Source organism: Denticeps clupeoides, chromosome 7 (genome assembly GCF_900700375.1).
Source record: "Denticeps clupeoides chromosome 7, fDenClu1.1, whole genome shotgun sequence".
Lineage (NCBI taxonomy): Eukaryota > Metazoa > Chordata > Actinopteri > Clupeiformes > Denticipitidae > Denticeps > Denticeps clupeoides.
The window spans coordinates 2,913,679-2,933,579 of NC_041713.1; the positions used below are offsets into that span (position 1 = coordinate 2,913,679).

General features: G+C 47.8%; 1 protein-coding gene across 3 annotated transcripts; it reads right to left on the reverse strand.

Moving 5' to 3' along the window:
* Nucleotides 1–532: 532 nt before the first annotated feature.
* trpm4a (transient receptor potential cation channel, subfamily M, member 4a) lies at nt 533–17,619 on the reverse strand. 3 transcript variants are annotated; one of them, XM_028985277.1, is made up of 28 exons: nt 17,102–17,619; nt 14,231–14,289; nt 13,631–13,805; nt 11,982–12,162; nt 11,644–11,813; nt 11,293–11,470; nt 11,014–11,078; nt 10,718–10,936; nt 10,518–10,620; nt 9,209–9,336; nt 8,015–8,308; nt 6,919–7,020; nt 6,709–6,837; nt 6,292–6,421; nt 5,725–5,870; nt 5,511–5,623; nt 5,337–5,438; nt 5,223–5,269; nt 4,895–5,139; nt 4,152–4,267; nt 3,917–4,049; nt 3,595–3,769; nt 3,353–3,518; nt 2,487–2,668; nt 2,282–2,414; nt 1,550–1,622; nt 1,302–1,395; nt 533–942 (listed from the first exon to the last, which is right to left on the reverse strand). In XM_028985277.1, the coding sequence occupies exons 1-28, from the start codon at nt 17,168–17,170 to the stop codon at nt 908–910; spliced, it is 3,762 nt and encodes a 1,253-aa protein (XP_028841110.1). In that variant the 5' UTR covers nt 17,171–17,619; the 3' UTR covers nt 533–907. The 3 variants fall into 3 exon arrangements, with proteins under 3 accessions (XP_028841110.1, XP_028841109.1, XP_028841108.1); XM_028985276.1 differs by having other exon boundaries at nt 13,631–13,808; XM_028985275.1 differs by having other exon boundaries at nt 13,631–14,289; nt 17,102–17,617.
* Between the last annotated feature and the right edge of the window lie 2,282 nt (nt 17,620–19,901).

Consider the following 19,901-nt stretch of genomic DNA (forward strand, 5'->3'; position numbering starts at 1 on the left):
GGTCAGGGAGGGAGAAACTGCAATGTGGCTGAAAGTGGAGCTGCATGAAGCCGCGCCGTTTAAAATACATCCTTGCCTCTCGCCCTCATCCGGTTTCCCGGCAGCTCGGCTTACGTGAGTTTGCACAGCGCCACAGATTGTCGAACGCCTTTCAGACCGATGCTGGACTAACCAGAGCCCCCCCCCCTGCCCGGCCTTGGCAAACATTTAACGGCCGAATCCTCATGTGCGGATTCGGAGCGGGACCGGAAGTTCCACGGCGGATAAGATACCACCGCTTCACCACCTGTATAGCTTTTATGGAGGAGCCCGGAGCTCCCACTTGCCTTTTGGTCTTCTGTGAACTTTACAGGAGTATCCATCTCCTAGAACAACCTGATCCGGACCCACCCGTGCTGGGCTCCAGGAATATTGGGAATGCTGCCAGGGCGGGAGCCGAAGGAGCGCGAGCGAGATGCGGGTAAAGGGAGGCGATGAGAGGAGGCAGAGGAAAAAAGGTCACAAGTCAAACACCGAGCAACAAGGCGCAATCTGAAATATACAATCTTTTTATTTCATATTTTTATGTTTCGCATAACATGGAGAGGATCATACAAAATAACAAAAGTTCTTTAGTTCATCGATTCAAATGAGCATTAAAAAAAAAAACACAATTGAAACATTACATATAATTGAACCTGAGATGATATTGGGCCAATACAGATCAAGTTACGGTGATTTTTAAAAAGCAGCATAAAAAAAAACAGTCGTCTTGTTGCTCTGCCGTGCTGTGGTGTGGTCGTTCGAACATCATAATCATTAAAGGACTCGTAAAAAATGAACAGTGCGCGGCAAGAACACGGGAATAAATACTACGTTTGAAAAGAAATGTGTGCATTTCTCCTTTGGTCAGCGTGCAGGCGACTGGTCAGCTTGCAGGTGTTGACGCAGAGAGTCCCGATTCTGTTTGGGGCGAAAGGAAGGGGTCGATGTAAATGCAATCTGATTATAAAACAGGACCTGTAAATTATAACGATTTCTGGCCCCCCCCCCCCCCCACGTTACATCACGGCGCACTGCGCAGCTTTACGCCAGAGCTTTACAGCTGCTTGTGTGCTGCAAGCGGCCCGTCATATGAGCAGGTTTTTTTTTTTTTTTTTTTTTTTTTTTGACGCTCTGCGCCACAGCCGGCCAATCAGCTGCCCCCGTCACCTCTGTATAAATATGTGCGATCTATATTAGGCCAAACCTGATTATGTTATAAGGGGGTGGCAGAAACGCTAGAGCAGGCCCGACGGTCGCCTATAGCAGGAGGCGAGTACCTCGGCGCGTGGGGGGAGGGTACGCTGGCTTGATCAGGTTGCTCTGCGACAGGGAGTCCACTATCCAGGCGAGGGCGCTAGAGCAGTACTCCACCTGGGGGGGGGGGGGCAGAGAGAGAGAGAGAGAGAGAGAGAGAGAGAGAGAGAGAGAGAGAGAGACGGTCAAACTCAGCTCTGTGCTGAGCAGGCAGTTAGAACAGCTGCGTCTCCAAAAGCGGACACACACACACACACACACACACACACACCTCCGACTCCAGCAATCTCAGCCTGCGGTCGTGCTCTCGGATCTCGGCCATCTGCTTCAGGACGCCATCCACCCTTCAGGAAGAGAGACAGCGCGCCGATCAATTTTACATTTTTCCATCTTATGTTATTTTCCCGTCCAGTACATGCGGCAGCAGAGCGCGACATCAACCTGGCGGCACGGTGATCGTTCCGTCAGTCACTTCAGTTATGCGGTGGGATAAACACGCCCCCCCCGATAAACACAGGCCACGCCCTTTAACGTCCGTACACACGGCAAACGTGCACATAAAGATGCCAGTATGAGTTACGATGCTGTCACAAACCTAGAAAAACTGCCAATCCTCTTCATTACGACTACACGACCACGGGCACACAGTGCACTCCTTCTCCAAAAGTACGGCTTGCAAGAGCAGAGGAGGCATTTTGAAGGCCAGGTAAAGAGTTGAGGAGGGCAAATACGACGTTTGAGACCATCGTCTCGGTCATGGAATGTCAGGTTTCATCAGATAGAAAGTCTTTTCAGAATTTAGTGTCATAAAAGGAAGCACCACTAGATAGAGCCAGAGGGGGTGGAAATCTCACAGTAAAAATGCATGACTTGGTGTCTTCAGTATGGGCAGATCTGTTTGACTCCAATTTTGTGAAAATAATTTGTTTTATAATAAGTGAGACCGTGTCATTATTTAACATATAATGAGTTCTTTCGAAAAGAACTATTGCATGTGACTCACTTGGTGGAGGTGCGCTTGAGTCTCTCTGTGTCACTGTCGCGCTTCTTCTTGCTCTGGATGGACAGCAGGTTCTCCTTCAGAACGGCTTCCCACGTGTTCAGTCGGCTCTCCTCCTTGCTGCTTATCTCCAGAACTGAGAGAAGACGATTTTTACATATCCATACTGACCCCGAACATGTTACGCAGAACGGCGGCGCAGACTTACCAAAGTGTCGGATTTTTTTCGAAGACACTCTGAGTATGTGCCTCTTGATGAACAGACGGAGGTGGGATATAATAATGAAGGGCGGGGCCAGGCACGGCCGCGAGTGGTACTCTGCTATGAGGTTGTAGCGCTGGAACTTCCAGTAGGTGTCACTGTGCTCCTGCACCTTATTGAAGGTGTAACTGAACACAGGCGAGGAGAAGGAGCAGGCGAGAGAGAGAGAGACATGAGGCTTCACTGGTCTCACGATTCCATTATGATTATCAATGCCTCGATTAATCGATTAATCATGATGCATTCCATCGATTTTTCTCCATTACTTCACACGGTGTTTTCAAATACGTCAGTGAGATGAGAGTTTCGGCCTCGTTCACACGGATGATTAAACCAGACGTTTTTCTGGTGTTCATGGTGTCATGCGAGCGCGGCCTGAACGCCGGATAAACAGATAAACGCTGCAGCATTTTCTTAGCGTCAATTTAACAGGGACGGCCCCCCCCCTGGAGACACTCAGGTTTGAGTGTCTTGCTCAGGGACACAATGGCAGTGAGTGGGATTTGAACCTGGATCTTCTGGTTCATAGGCTTCTGGTTAACTACAAGGCTACTACCGTAATCCCGACGAGCGTTAAACAGCAAAAATCCGTGTGGACGAGGCCGAATCCCTACCCGGAGCCGCGCTGTACTCAGATCAGGCTGCCCCGGTCAATACCGCAATACTTTTTAACAAGAAACTCACCAAGCGACGTCATTCTGGTATAATCGATTATGTTTTGCACTGCATGGATGCAGAATCATCCACGTCTGCGTGTTCATTTCCAACATCCACACTGCTAATAGCATTTCACGATCAGAGGTCGGTGCTACCTGAACATGGCGATGAGGAGGTTGACCAGCAGAATGTTCGTGACCAGCAGGTAGATGGACAGCAAGATGACGACCAGCCAGTTGGCGTCAGTCTTGGGGCATGGCTCCGCCCCCTGCCAGATAAGAGTGGTGTTGTCTGTGCACTCCTTCTCCTCCCGTTTATCAGCTGCGGAAGGCAATTTGAGGGGCTGTCAGGTGCGCGCCAGTTTCCAACAACGATACTTGATGCATGACGCACATACCATCGATCTCGTGCACAGCGATCTGGCCATAAATCTGCAGGTACGGCCTGTAAAACACCCTGCGGAATATCCAGTTAGGCCGGGGGTCGTAGGAATAAATGAGCGCCTGATTGGCCACTCCATAAGCCATTAGCCACACCCCCAGGAAGAAGAGGAAAAAGAACACATCCTTCACCTGACAGATAAAAATCAATCATAGATCGCAACTTAGGAAACGCAACATGGACAATACAATAATGCAATTCATCATCTGGTATTAGTACATAAATCATTAGTCTCATATAAATGATATTGACTTTTTCCTACGACTGAATGCCCTCACCATTTTACCAACGATGATAATCTTGGGCCCCAGCTGTTTGTTAACGGCGAAGATGTGGATAAGGCGCAGGGTGAACACCATGTAGTCAATACAGAAAACCGAGCGGCCAAAATCATACGTTCCGGGAAACATCCTTCAAAAAAAAAAAAAAAAGAGCAGCGCATGCATACAGGGAGTCAGGCGGACAGGAATTTTCATTTACGCCCCATAAATGGCGCAAGAAACACGCACACACCTGCAGATGACGGCCAGGGTGAAAAGGAGAATGGCGGTTAGGTCACACTTGTTCCAAATGTCCTGGATGTACTTCTTTAGCCCCTGGAACAGGTTGGTGGAATCCCCGAGGAAAATCTGAGACACACACAGGTCAGGATTGTCACTAGGGGTGTGGATGTGAGTCTCGTAATCGAGGCATCGCAATGCAGACGATTATATCATAGTGCCGTTGCTTGGCGATGTCTTGCTAAAAAGCAGCGCCGGTAGTGACTGTGGCGGCCTGATCCGGGTCGGAGTTTCCGTTTGTGAACCAGAACCGATTGCTTCACCGATGGTGACCGGACAGCACTTTCTGGATGCCGCAAATGCAAATGGTGCACAAATGCGTATTCGTTCAGGCATGCGTTGCCTCCCTCCCACAGGGCGGCGTGTCCGAGAACACGAAACCAGTCCAAATCAGAAAGAACTTGAGGGCCGGCTGGGTACTTGGTTGTTTTTGATCAAATTATGAACTAAGATATTATTTATTAGGATATTTATTGCACTGCTTCGGCAATGTGCTGAATAACAATCGTCCCAGTGATCCCTTTCCCTTCTTCATTCTCTTCACTTGATGCCATTTGTTAACGGTCCCTTGGCAAAGGTTGAAATTTGGTTTCGGTGGAATGTGCAAATTAGAAAAGTGAACGATTCATCTTTATGCATCCATAAAAATTACGGCGACACAAGCAAAGATGAGAAGTTTCTGTAGACGACACTGACCGTATGGTGGACCTGCCGGATCTCCTCGCAGACCAGGGTGAAGACCCAGAAGTACAGCACCAGCTCAGCAACCGAGGGCCCGTGGGGAGGCGGGGGGCTGAAGTCGATCAGCAGGACGTAGGCAAACAGGAAGAGGAACAGGAAGTACATGAGGACGTTGCCGAGGAACGAGGTCACGGGCGCGAACCAGAACTGCCGCCACCGGTGGAGCAGAAAGGGCCGCTTCTTGGTGGCGGAGGTGTACCCTTGGGGAGAAACGGCACGGCGTTACTCTTCTGACACAGGTGAAAGGTCAGCAGGATCAATGCAGGTTATTGCTTGTGCGCACCTCTAACCGCAGACTTTAATGCATGGGTCTCCTCGTGCTCCTCGTCCCTGAGAAAGACATTTACACGTCATACACGTGCTTACTAATTTGGATCAATATTTGCTCATCACTCACGAGCGCATGGGATCGAGGGACACTGCCACGGACCCCTCCTTGTCCACGCTATGATTCTGCTCGGCGTCGGGATTCTGGTCGTCGGTGACTTTCTCCTGCTCTCTGTGGAAAAGAGGACACGGGCGTCACACCGAGCTCGTGACTGGACATGGAACCGTCGCCCTGGACACAGACCTGAAGCAGAGGAGGCTGCTGTAGATGAGCGGAGGGAAGAAAAAGCTCAGGATGAATTTCCACACCTCCGTGGTCCTTTTTATGTCCCCCCACCAGATCTGAGACAGCAGAGCCTAAAGCAGCGAAGGTGGGACCGGACAGGAAACGGATGAGGACAAGGGAACAGAAATGCAAAATGCTCGAAAAAGTACCAGCGGGCGGGGCGGCTGCACACCTGGACGCCGTCGTGGCTGAAGAACAGGCGGGCGTCGGCCGCAGTGGCCATCTGCAGGCAAGTGGCCCCGCCCCAGACTTTGGACTTTTTGACGAGCAGCGTGAAGGTCAGGGCTTCGTCACTCTTATAGCAATCGCTGAACACATCTAAGACACACAAACATGCATAAAACACGACACACACATCTCCTGACTGGTCACTCATCATCACTGCACACTGTTACACTGACGATGGTCACGTGACCTGCTGCTTCTGGATGAGGTTGGTCAGGAACACTTTGATCAGAGATCAGAAACACCACAGCAATGCGGTCCCATCACATATCAGCACTGCTGTAGGGCTGGGCAATCTGGCGATTCTTTTTAAGATGCATTGGTTAATAAATAATTTTTTTTTTGATCCAACGCATTGACCCAGCTCTACACTGGTGAGGTGATCTACTGACCTCAACGTAAAATGGATTACGCAGAACCTCAACATGCACGGCACCTCAAACACCCAACATATCGACAGAAAGGAGTCGATTCCTGTCTGAGGTAATGCCCCATCGGACTCTCAGTTCCTCACCGTGCGCCAGGTTCTCAAACGTCTGGGCCAGCTCCTTCATGGAGAGCTTGGTCTCCGTCTCGGTCTCGAGCTTGGAGAGCTCCCTCAGAATCTTACAGGCGGTGAGCGCTCCAAGCACAGACTCCCCGGCCTGGAAGGACACATCACAGCCCATCAGCCACTACATTAAAACATGGACTCAACTATGCAGCTGAAATCCAGACCCTTTACATCCTGGTGACCAGATAATAACCACACATTACCAACAGTTCACACTACCTGAAGGAGCGACGTATTGACAGGAAGGACTTAAAATAGGCCCCTCCCCAATGCTTCTGGGTGTCAGAAATAATTCCAGCCCTCGAACATACAGATAAATCTTCTACAGCACCAGGCAGAAAATGTACTGCTTGAAACCTTAATTGCCCTTCACCGTACCATCTCCCAGAAGTAGATGGCCATGTCCCGCCGGTTCTGCAGAGTGGCCCAGATAAACAGGGACGCCCAGGGGTAGTCGCAGAGAACGTTCCTGTACGGGCAGTCAGACCTCAGCAGCTTGCCTAAATGCTGATGGAGAGAGAAGCGAGGTAGGAGATCCAACCGTCCACCATATAATGTGCCTGGTGAGGCGAAGTGAGGAAGTGTTACCTTCTGCACCTTCCTGGCGCTCATGTTGCGCTGCAGGCCGAGGGGGGTGTAATAAAATGGCTGACACACATCGCCCAGAACAGCCAGCAACAACTGGGACACCTGCAAAGCATCAGCGAAACGCTTTTCATCACATTTTACATTTACGGCATTTACCAGACGCCCTTATCCAGAGCGAGTAGTTACAGGGACAGTCCCCCCCGGAGACACTCAGGGTTAAGTGTCTTGCTCAGGGACACGATGCTAGTAAGTGGGATTTGAACCTGGGTCTTCTGGTTCACAGGCGAGTGTGTTACCCGCTAACCTTTTCATCTGCCTCACAACAAAGATCATTACGTTCTCCACAAAGGACTGGATCGTTTCTATCATTACTGTTAACTCAGTAGAAATATAATAAAACATATGCAATGAAAATGGATTCCAGGACTACTGAAGTCCAAGTACCTTTGCTTCCAGATCCTGTTATTTTGAACTGCGTGTACACGAGGGCGGGATGTATGAACACTGAGTCCAAAGTTTCGAGCTTCAGACGTACACAAGCTCAAAGTAAGTTGAAGAACGACTGGAGCAGTAGAGAGGGATGTCGCAGGGGCTTCTGAAGATGAAGTCCTTATGGTCCTTATTGCTAAGCAAGTCGCCCTTTCTGGAAAAACCACTCGTGACCCTTCAAGGCAGGGACTCTGCCATAAAGCCTTCAGAAGCAGACCCCTAAATGGCAAGGTTCATGGATCACAGTTGTTTTTCAAGCACATCACATTTATAATGCACGGCCCAAGCATCACACTGCCTCCATTTTGTCTTCCTCCCATTGTGCATCCTGCTGCCATGTCATCCATATGCACATGGCCATGCAAGAAGAAAGATTCAGAACACCTTCTGCTGGTTTTTGGACACACATGAGCCTGGGCCTAACTGGTGTAATGCAGCCCAATTTACAACAGATGGTTGGAACCAAACGCTTATCCATCGCTGACCATAAGTCGCTCAACTCCATTTTGTCTGCTTGTCTTGAAGTATGTTCTCTCTCGGATGAAAGCAACATGCTGCTCTAAACAGACTGCTGCTGAATACATCACGCTCATCATCATCCCCTCACCTCGTACAGGCCCGGCTGCCTGCAGGACTTGGTCACGGGGCTGGTGGGAACCTTCACAGAGCTTCCATCGAGCGACCCCTGAGTCGGGACACCGTCCCCCACATGCCGCTCCTCCAGCCACTGCTGCATGAGGCTGTAGACCAGCGTGTTTTGAGACAGGGACCCATACAGCTTCTCCAGGCGCCCGTAGTTCAGATAGTCCAGGATGTTCAGGCCGTTCTCCACAAAGAGCCGGACGAACTGGGGCTTGTCGTTCACCAGGGCGTCAGCCATGCAGTCCTCAAGATCGCTATACTGAGGAGGGACGGAGTGAAGACAGAACAGATCACAACTATGGTTTACTTTTGGTGTGTAAAATGCTCATTGACGTCTTAAAGGTTCATGTTGGTTCGTGTTCGTGTTTTTGTCAACTAAATTTCTACAAAAAAAAAAAATCCTACAACGTACCTTTACGAGTTGACTGAAATGAGATAAGATGCAATGCAAATGGTGGTCATGTGACGAGAACTTTAACAAAATACACCATGTAACACGGTTGACTAATCAATGCGAGACTAATTGTGTTTTGCGAAATAAAAACTATACAAAAATTTCTCTTTGTTTTTGTTCATGAAGACGAGACGTTATTTCCTCGTGTTTAATCTCATTATTATTTTCATGCAGCATTTCTGTTTCCTGTGTCACACAGATTACTTCCTCAATACACAGTTTCGGCATGAATTCGATTTTAGGATACTTGTGATGGTTTGGCAGATGGCTGAGAGAAAAACATGGGGAGAAACACGGCCATTGGAATGGATGTGGAGTATTCCTGAGTCTATAATGTAAGAACATTATAATAATAAGATCACCTTGTTTTAACTGTGAAATGGGTTTGACTAAAAAGAAAATGTTTTTGCCTCTCCTACTAGGTACTGGTTCTATATAGGGGCACATTTTTTGTGTCACTGTGTGCAATCATTTTACTTCACAAAAAAAGCAAAAAAAATATTGAGTGGGTTAAATAGAATTACATTACTGAAATAAAATTTTCACTGACTAAAACTACACTACAATAGTCATAGATAAATCTGACTAATGAGGGAGAGAGAGAGCGAGAGAAAGAGAGACTAAATGATTTGAAAAATCTCTCCAGGTGTTCTTGAGATCTGGTGTTGAATGGGACTGATGGGTGGACATCCACGTTAAACTCACGTGCCACTGGATGTCTCCACTGAAGAGCTCGCTCTTCGCAAAGTCCACCTTGTTCCAGGCCACGGCCAGTTTCAGCTCCTCGATGTACTCAGTGGCATCGCTGGCGTCACTGGAGAGACGTCTGCTGGCTGCTCAGAGTAAAGGCGCATATCAGACGGCATTAACATGGACACGTTTCACTGAGAAATGTAATTTCATCCGTACATATGACAATAAACGCTTTGAATCCTTAAATCAAGGCAAACATTATCTTGTACATTTAGATTTTTTTTACATAACAAAAATATATACATTCACATTTGTACAAAGATATTTACATACAGGGAGTAATATTTTTCGTTACTTAGATATACCTAATATTTGGTTCTCAAATATTTTACCTATTTTCTCCAGTACAATGGAAAGTTTCTGATTAATGTGACACAACCTTCTCCATTTTAGAAAGGTCCATTGTAATGTTGATCCATGTACTCAAAGGCGGACATTTCCTGGTATTTGTTTTCTTACTAGCTAGCAGTAAGATTAGGTGCTTATTTTGTTTCAAACATTCTTGATCAATATTTCCAAAAAATAATCTCTTACTGTTTTTGTGGTATTTGACATGCACAAATATTTTGTAACACATTGTGACCTTCTTCCCAATAATCTTTGTCAGAAAGTGAAAGTGAAGTGATTGTCATTGTAAAACACGATGACACGGTGAAAGTGTCCTCTGCATTTAACCGTCATGACAGGCGCCCGGGGAGCAGTGTGTGGGGACGGTGCTTTGCTCAGTGGCTCCTCAGTAGCACCTTGCCAAATTGGGATTCGAACCGGCAACCTTCTGATTACCGGGCCACTTCCTTAACCCCTAGGCCAACGCTGCCCAGCAGGACAATCTCAGAAAATATGACAATGGTTTTCAATTCCTCCAATAAATTGGGAGGCTGTTATTGTTATAGCCTGCGGCCTGTAGCTGCATATTTATTACAGGCTAAAAAGAATCATTGTGTGATGATTTGCTATACTGTGTAATGCTTTAAAATGTGCTGTTATTATTTGCAATATCACGTTGCTCTCTAAACGGCTGCTAAATTTGTTGCAATATCGCATGTGCAATATTACTACTTGGTCAATAATACTTTTAATTTATTCTAATCTTTATTCAAATTTTTATTCTAATTTATTCTAATCTACCGTTTGTGTCAACAGATTTTATTTTAGATTATTCTATTTTTCTGTGTCTTTTTGTGTTGTGGCGGTCATTACATAAGGAACATTCTCTTGCAGAATGAGCTTTCATGTGGCGTTCAGACCAGTAGAAGGTTACCTTTGACCAGGGCTCTCAGGAGAACGGTGTCAAAGTCATCTGCCCCCTCCTGTTCTCCGTTGAAAACTGTGATCAGATCCCGGTTCTGGTAGATGCTGATCACCTGAGGACGGAGACAAGAGGGTTTAAACTTCTACCAACATCTATCAGCCAATCAGGAACAGAGCACACACCCAGACTCCGCCCAGAATTCCACTTACCCTGTCCACAAGTTTTTCCAGCTTGGCGTCACTGGGGAAATGTCTGCGAACCCTGTCCTTCACGCCTTCCCTCAGCTCAGCACTGGACACCTCGGCACTGTCCCCCTCAGTCGTCTCGTCCGACAGGTTGTCCAGAACATCACAGATCAGGTCTGCTGCCAGGCCGGAACCGGCAAGAACCAGCCATGGGGTGTTCTTACGCAAGGACATGTCCACTCTCTGAGGGTGCAAGAAAGGACCTGTCTCTAGGCGTCTCGTTTTTAATATTCTTTAAAATTCTTGTGACGGTCCTTCACCTTTAATGTGCAGCAGTCTCCAGAGACCAGCATGCACAAAACCGGGATCTCGATGTTGCCACAATCTGTCATAGTCATAAAAGTCATAATTGGACAGGTAAAAATGGGAAACGTATAACACACATTGAATCATGAAAAGACGCAATGCATTCTGGGACATCTGTGAAGGTTCTCAATCATCCAGGTAATGGTTATCTCAACTTGAACTTGAGATAAAAAGTCCAGTTGCCAATGAAATGCATTCTGGGACCCATGTTCAAGTTAGTCACAGACTCTCACCCCACATGCCGGTGCGTTGGTTGGATATGTATTCCTCCAGGCGGACCCTGAAAGCCGTCTCACCCCCCCTGTGACCCACAGTGCCATCGTCCACCAGCAGGAAGGCCTGGTAGTTCTTGTCCAGGGAGCAGAAGTCGGGTGATGAGTGCTGGGCGTGGTATCGCGCGGGGAAGCTGCCCTGATATCGTAGCAAGGGAGGGAGAGAGAGAGAGAGAGAGAGAGAGAGAGAGAGAGAGAGAGAGAGAGAGAGAGAGAGAGAGTATGCATTGGTTTGTAGGCGGAGCTTCTGATTGGGCAAATCACTTGTCAGTGAGCAGCTGTTTGTACACACATGTGTGTGTGTTTGTATACCTGGGGATTAACCAGCTGATGTCTGTTTAACACCATGCCCCAGGGGGCCACGCCCACAGTCACCACCTTGTTCTGAAAGATGGAGGAGGCGGCCGTTGCATGATCCCGGACAGCCTCCCCAATACACTGACCCACCCCTTCTCGCAGCCCCCCTGACAGAATCCATGCGCCTGAGGAAAAAAAAGCAACATTTGGACTTTACAACAGTACGGGGACATGTCTGGACAGTGTGTGGCAGCAACTTTTACAATCAGCAGTCACAGGGACGGGACAGTCCCACTGGAGACACTCGGGGACTTTGTGGTCTGAGTTAAGTTCGTTACACACTACACTCTCACCTGTGCTCTGTGCCGCTCGGACCAGTCCCTGCCTCAGCACATCTCGAACCCAGGACTTCACCTTCTCCTGGCCCTCTCCGCCCACCACTGACACCACCAGGTTCGGGGGCGAGATGGCCCAGTGGTCCGTCAGCAATTCGTAGACGGCCCTGGGCGGCGACTCGCTTGACAGACGCACAAACTGGGCACGGGAGAGAAGAACACGGGGAACTTTATACTGTGACTAAAGCGCGACCCTCCGTCTATATCACATCTCCGTATGTCTGAATTTATGTGTCTCACTCGTGACTATATAACCAGCGATAAAACGTGACGTGATAAAACTTTCGTATTCAGGACAAATGGTCGGCTGTCTTCTTTTTCTCTCTTTTATTTTATTTTTTTTAATCAATCTTATTGCCAGCTTTTGTCAGATTTTTTTTTTGCAAAATGTGCAATGAACATTTTTAATGACAGCCCTAATAAAAAACATTGAGAAATCCCCTTGAGGTATCAGGCTCTGTAACACCACGTATCGTCACACAAGTGTGTTCACTAATGTAACGTGTAGAATTATTTTTTTTTGCTCGCGTTGCTCAGGTCTTTGTCGAGTTTTATTTGTGTTATGTTGGTTGTTGCCCGGAGGTTAATATTGTTAATAATATGTTCTTTTTTTTCCCCATTGTACCAAAATGTGTGTCATTCACAAAAATGCCTAAAAATATAGTTTAAAAAAAAAAAAACAAAAAAAAAAAAACCCTGCCAGTTATGTAACAATAAACTTTTTAAATATTTGCCATTTTTTGTGCATAAGCTTTGTGCAGCTTGTGTCGCGAGCAGAATTTTTTTTGCGTTGCACCGTTATATCCAGTCCACGATGCCGAAATGATAAAAAAACAGGGTCGGCTGCTGAATCTGCGCTCTTGGCCTCTACATTCCTGTCACCGATTAGGAACGGAGCTGCTGACGGAGGCCGGCCTCCGTGCGCTCGAGCTCGGCCGCGTCCCTCGGGTCCCTCTCTGCTGACGCGTCCCTGTGCAGCGTTGTGACCAAAATCCGCGGGCGTTATTCATAGACCTGCTGGCACATGACGAGGCCCTGACTGACTGCGGCGCCTGGGTAAACACAAACAGCCCGCGGTGAGGTCATCGGCCGGGGCCAGGGGCCAGCGTGCCGAGGAAACCCAAGAGCCACGGGACGAAAGGGCAGATTTACTGTAACAGAATTAATATCCATTTTTTACAGAACGTTTCTTCCGTGGGACGAGGAATGGACGACGGACAAGTGTGCGCAGGCACTGCGTCGTGCAGGAAGGCCTGCGCTTCGCCGAGTGCCACAAGAAGAGGTGCTCTGCTGCCCCCTGCTGACCGGTTGCTGCACCCAGGCCATGTCTGAATGGGATTTTTTTTTTTTTTTTTTTTACACAGACACCAAGCCTGTGACAGAATATTTCTTTGCTTCTTCATTAAAATAAACTCAGCATCCACATGCCTAAAAACATGCAGTGACATGACAAAAAAAATGACTGTGCTTCTGTGGAATGTGTTGAGAAAAGTAAAAAAAGAAAAAAAAAAAATGAGCCACAACTTGCAGGATCAGCTGCTGGTGTTTCAGTATCAGACACCAGACTTGGTGGGGAACGTGGTGGGTGTGTAAGGACCGATACCCACAGGACTGTGCCTCCATCCCTCTCCGGCGAACTCCAGCTCCCCGAACGCGTCGGTGGGCTCCTCTGAGGTGTGGTGGGCGCTGTCCCACTGGGTCATGATGGCCGCCCCGAAATTGTCGCCTGTTGCCATGGAGCCGTGCGCCTCCCGCTTCCCGCCGCACTGGCAGAGGGCCCCGCTGCTGAGAGCGAGACGCACAAAACAACACGTGCAGGGACATGACGGCGTGACACGGTTCCAACAGGCCCTGAATGTAAAGTATGAGCGGAAGGCTGCTGCCGGAGGGCGTCTGAAATGCTGGGAAGCAAAATTCTGAGCAACAAGAAGCATGAGTCACCAGATACAAGCCGCACAGCATTAACAAAATTAGGGGCGCCTGCGACGCACACGAAACAATGCTTCACGTACAGAGTAAACAAGGAAAACGTATAGTTTTTTACTGAAGCAAACGCACGGGACTGCATAATTTGGACCGTTGCAGCAGTTATCATTACATTAACAACATTTTCATTTAAAAAAAAACACTCTACTCCTGGGGTTCATAGTAAGACTATTTGGTACGTGATTTTCCGCCCCTATTTCCTATCTTGAGTAGTGTCGTACCTGGAGTCTTCCACAAAAGTTGTGCACACCCTCTTCTTAAACTTCTGAGCAATCCAGCTCTAGAAAAGAAAAACAAAAAAACAGCATGGATTTAACACACAATACAACAGACATCTTTAAAATATATATATATATATATATATATATATATATATATATATACACACACACACACACACACACACACACACACACACACACACACACACACACACACACACACACACACACACACACACACACATAAATAAATTCCAAAAATGGTAATAGGGTGAAAAATTGTACCTTAAACATTCAACCCTTCACCCCGAAAGAACTACTGGGTGTTTAAATGAAGACATTTCTATGTTGGCCATTTCTATGTTCCTGTGAATATTTTACGATTGACAGAGGGTCTCAAAGATACTGGATAATCATCAATAATCTATACCTGTTTTGAATTGGAAAACTCTAGAGGTACTGCTGTAGGTGATCAATGCTTTTATATTGATGCTAAAGTGTAAAGCAGGAATGTGATCGATTTATCGTCTTTTTGTATCTGCATGGTGACGCCTACATACGTTTGCAGGCAGGGGGTGTTTAATATTTGCAATTTCTGTCTTATCAACAGCAATACTGCCTGTTTCCATCATGCCAATTGGTGACCTGTACTTTCCCAGGAACCAAGATAAAAAAAAAAAAAAAAAAAAAAAAAACTCAACCTAAAAAAAAAGTTCAACCTAAAACGTGTACTTTAGAACATTCCAGGTTTCGAGCAGACCAAAGCCTCGGGACTCTCCTCTTCTCTCCAGTCTGAAATTAAGGACTTCAAACAGAAACTGGTTGGACGGCCTGAGCGAAGGCCGGCATTGTTAAGTGCTTTCGAAAAAAACATTGAAAATACATGTTTTTTTCATTCCTGCCAATGCAGCCTGGACGTTATGAGAGCGTGGATTACCCTCCCCAGGTCTTTTGGAGAGAGGGAACCGTTGACCATTTTGGAGCTCACTTGTCTATAAAAAGATGCACAGACGTCTGACGATGGAGATGTTTCCGTTTAAACCAACCTGTCCACTCACAAGGGTCATTCCATGCAAAACATGGCCAAGATCTGATGATGTGAAATTCTGTGAGGTTTAGTCATTAATGCCATTAGAGTCTGTGGTCTGGATGCTATGGAGGGCTACAAAACTTAATAGGCAAAAAACATCAATAATTACATAAAAAAAAAAAAAAAAAAAAAGCGGAGGATTTTGTCGAGGTAACTATTTTCTCACTTTCTTACCAATATCTCTTAACTGGTAGCGCCATGCTGGTAAGGACCCGGACTCACTTAATTTGATCGGCCAGACTGACCGATACACTGGATACACTTGATTTAACCAAATTGAGAAATACTTTTAATTCATTAATGTTGTCATTTCTAGTTTATAATTCATGTCATACTGAATCAACAATGTTTTCATTTCCCGACTGAAATACAGTTCAGGCCAAACGTTTGGAGACACCTTCTCATTCAATGTGTTTTCTTTATTTTCATGACCATTTACGTTGGTAGATTCTCACTGAAGGCATCAAAACTATGAATGAACACACGTGGAGTTATGTACTTAACAAAAAAAGGTGAAATAACTGAAAACATGTTTTATATTCTAGTTTCTTTGCTCTGATTACTGCTTTGCACACTCTTGGCATTCTCTCGATGAGCTTCAAGAGGTCGTCACCTGAAATGCTTCTCCAACAGTCTTGAAGGAGTTCCCAGAGGTGTTTAGCACTTGTTGGTCCAGCTCACCCCAAACCATCTGGATTGGGTTCAGGTCCAGTGACTGTGGAGGTCAGGTCTCCACTTTTTGTTAAGTACATAACTCCACATGTGTTCATTCATAGTTTTGATGCCTTCAGTGAGAATCTACCAACGTAAATGGTCATGAAAATCAAGAGAAGGTGTGTCCAAACTTTTGGCCTGTACTGTAACTGTACTAACATTTTATTATCTAAGTATTTATCTATTTAATATTGGCGCTAACAGGCCTCCATATGATGGAAGTAATAACACTCCCAGCAATAACGGACATTTACGACACGCGCCGTCTCAGGAAAACTAAGAGCATCCTGAGGGACCCCAGCCACCCTGCACTGTCACTTTTCACTTTCCTGACATCAGGCAACAGACTTGGGACAATCCACACACGCCCAACACGATTCAGGAACAGTTTCTACCGCAGCGCCGTCAGGCTGGTCAACAAACAGTAACTGTGGCTCTATCTCTATGAGCAATAAATTGATTTATGCTTTACTATATGTAATTTACTTAAGATTATGCACATTCACTTTATGCAACTTAGCCTTCTGTGACTTATTTATTGCTGCTGCACCACTTTGTCTTCTATGTCCTTCTTCATGTCCTATGTTCTGTCTGCGTGGGAGGGGGTTTCAAGTAAGAATTTCATTGTGCTCCGTACGCTGTACTTTGTACATATGACAATAAACTTCAACTAATCAGAAGGTTGCCGGTTCGAATCCCGACTAAAAGCGCTACTAAAAGTGCGTCTGCGGCGCCCCCCGGGGGCCACACATGGTCCCTGCAGGCACCTGGTCGCTATACACCAACTGCATCTGCATACGACACGCTTCGAGTTGGGCTCCAGGAGAGACCCGAACCCCGGCCACTCGAACCCCGGCCTCCGGACCTGCTCCCAGCCTGTTATGCCGGTTTGACTCATGCCCGCTCGCCACGCCCTTTGTTGCCAGGTGTGCGACCGTGATTGTGCCACTTTATTAACTCGCGACGTCTCCCCCGTCCGCGTTTATAAACGTCCCGCCGTTCACCGAGACGTCGTCCCCTACCTGCGCACCGGCCAGGTGGCCACGCTGGCGGAGCCCCGCGCGTACCTGCTCATGCTCGGCTCTCCTGGCTCCGTCCTTGCCCCCTCCGTCCCCGTCCTTCTCGCCGCGCGTCATGCCCGGCCGCTCCGCGTCTCTGCGCGTCTCTCCGCGTCCCGCTCGCCGGTCCTGGGCTCGCGCAGCCCGGCCTGGGGGAGGGGGGGCGTGTCGCGCCGCGTCGCGTCGCGTCGGGGTCACCGCGGGTTCAGCCGCCTTCGCCGTCCACGCGGAGACTCAGGTGCGCTTAGAGGAGGGGGCACGGCGGGTGACGTCACGAGTCACTCCCGCCACCAGTCCGCGGGTGCAAGGCGGGCCCGGGCTCACTAGGCAGAGGTGTGCAACTCGTGCAAAGTATGAGTGTTGGTGAGTAGGGGTTAATCGTGGTGGCTGTTTTCCGAGTTTAATGGGCTCCAGAGTCCAGAGTTTCATGGACTGCGTGTCCTGTTTCATTCTTAAGCCCCAGGCGACCACTTTTTCTATTTAGAATAGTCCAAAACACAGAATTAGAATTTTCGGTAAAACACTCACCTATGAACCAGCAGACCCAGGTTCAAACCCCACTTACTAGCATCGTGTCCCTGAGCAGGACACCTAACCCTGAGTGTCTCCAGGGGGGGACTGTCCCTGTAACTACTGACTGTAAGTCGCTCTGGATAAGGGCGTCTGGTAAATGCTGTAAATGTAAATGCTTTACTCTGTATAGGAGATTCTGCACGTTCTCCCGCGTCACACTGGCACTGGAGAGGAGGACAACCCTACAAACCGGGCAGAATGTGGATTAATTGGAGTCAGAACGGATGTGCAGTGACTGTACATGCTGGGTTAATACGTTGGTCAGAGAGGAGCCCCGCCCATCTGAAGAGGGGGGGGTAGGTGGGAAGGGAGAGACTCTGGAACCTGATCCCAGCTCAGGTCCCCACGGCAACCATTCATCCAGCCCGTTCCACCAGTTTGACCAATGGGATTCGAAGGTACGGAGCATTGCCGCTTTCCGCTCGGTGCGTCTGAAAGAAGAGACACAAAACACAGGATTGTAACCCAAGTGGGTGTGTCTTGGCGGGACAGTCTTTCCTGCTAGACATTTCTTTGAGAGGATTAGAACAGCTATAGAACGTGGGTCCATTTTTCAAATGGCATCAGATGTGGTTGGCGGTCCCACGCTTCGTATCTAAATGTCTTTCGGTATGTCTCACGCGTGGCTCCGGAATTCAACGTTAACAGAATTCTACATTTACAGCATTTATTAGACGCCCTTATCCAGAGCGACTTACAATCAGTATTTACAGGGACAGTCCCCCTCTGGAGACACGCAGTGTTAAGTGTCTTGCTCAGGGACAGAATGGTAATAAGTGGGATTTAAACCTGGGTCTTCTGGTTCATAGGTGAGTGTGTTACCCACTAGGCTACTACCACCCATCCAGAATTTGGAAAGGCCACCCCAACCCACAGGGTCTTCCTTAGAAAGTCCTACATAATCCGGCTCCATCTTATCGCTCTGATCTTCGACACTCCCCTTCGGTGGCGTCTTCTTTCGGCAGTCTCATCTTCAGTCTCATCTCTGGAATTCCCACGCGGCAGGCGACTCTGTTTCTCAACGTTTTAATGTTTCTTTCGCTTATTTCTGACATTGTAAACGCCGCCGTCGGGCGTGTCGCGGTGAAATCGCACAAATTCCGCCCCAGAATGCTCTGTGTACTCCTCGCCCCTGTGCCAATCTTCTGAAGAAGACGTGAGCGCGTCGTGGCGATCGGATTATCTGCGGTCCGCATCAGAATGTCTGCTTTTGTACAGATTTTTTTTTTCTTCAGGCCCGCGTGTATCCTGGAGGTCCGTTTGAACCCCACCCACCTCTTACGTTAACCCCGAACAGTGCCGCCGTTGTGGTTGCACTCATTCTTCACGATAATATCCTCATAATGTCCTGGGAGGATGAGGGAGAGGCCTCATCTCCACATGTGGAACGTGTGGAAGGAGCCTGGAGGAATGGCACTCAACACTGGTTTGGATGTCTTATCATAAAAAAAAAAAGAAATAATTAGAAAAACACTTAAGGTTGGACACCGAGGTTTATGTGACATTTATGGGAGAACGGAAGAGTCAGCTGATGTCCTAACAGCACAAGCATGTTTGAAGATGACAATGTCACTGATAGTGACAGATTGGAGGGCGGGACACGTCAATCGGCTGTTGATAATGACAGAAAAACGATTGAACTCTGGACTGATATCAACGGCGCGTCAGCTGACGGAAACCGGCCGTGTGGGCGCGGGCCGCGTACGTCATGCATTGTGTACCTGGCCTATAGGTTCTATAGGGGCTCCTCTGTTGAAATTCGAACTGCGCACCGTTGCGTCAGTCTCCGGAGGCGCGCTAACAGGACCGCAGCTCGGACGTTTCACGTTTCCGGCACACGGAAAACTCGTTTTTTTTTCATCCAGCGAAACGGACCTGGATGCGGTACTTACAAGACATTAAGTCAAAATGTCTCCGTTTTTTACATTTACAGCATTTACCAGACGCCCTTATCCACAATCAGTAGATACAGGGACAGTCCCGCCCTGGGGACACTCAGGGTTAAGTGTCTTGCTCAGGGACACAATGGTAGTAAGTGGTATTTGAAGCTGGGTCTTCTGGTTCATAGGCGAGTGTGTTACCCACTAGGCCACTACCACCCTAAAAATGACTAACATCTGAAGGCTCCAGTGAGGATCGAACTCAAGACCAGAGATCTGGCCGCTGAGCTACGAAGCCACTTTTTTAAAATGAAACTGGCATGGGCATTTGGATTGTCTGCAGACCGTGCTTACGT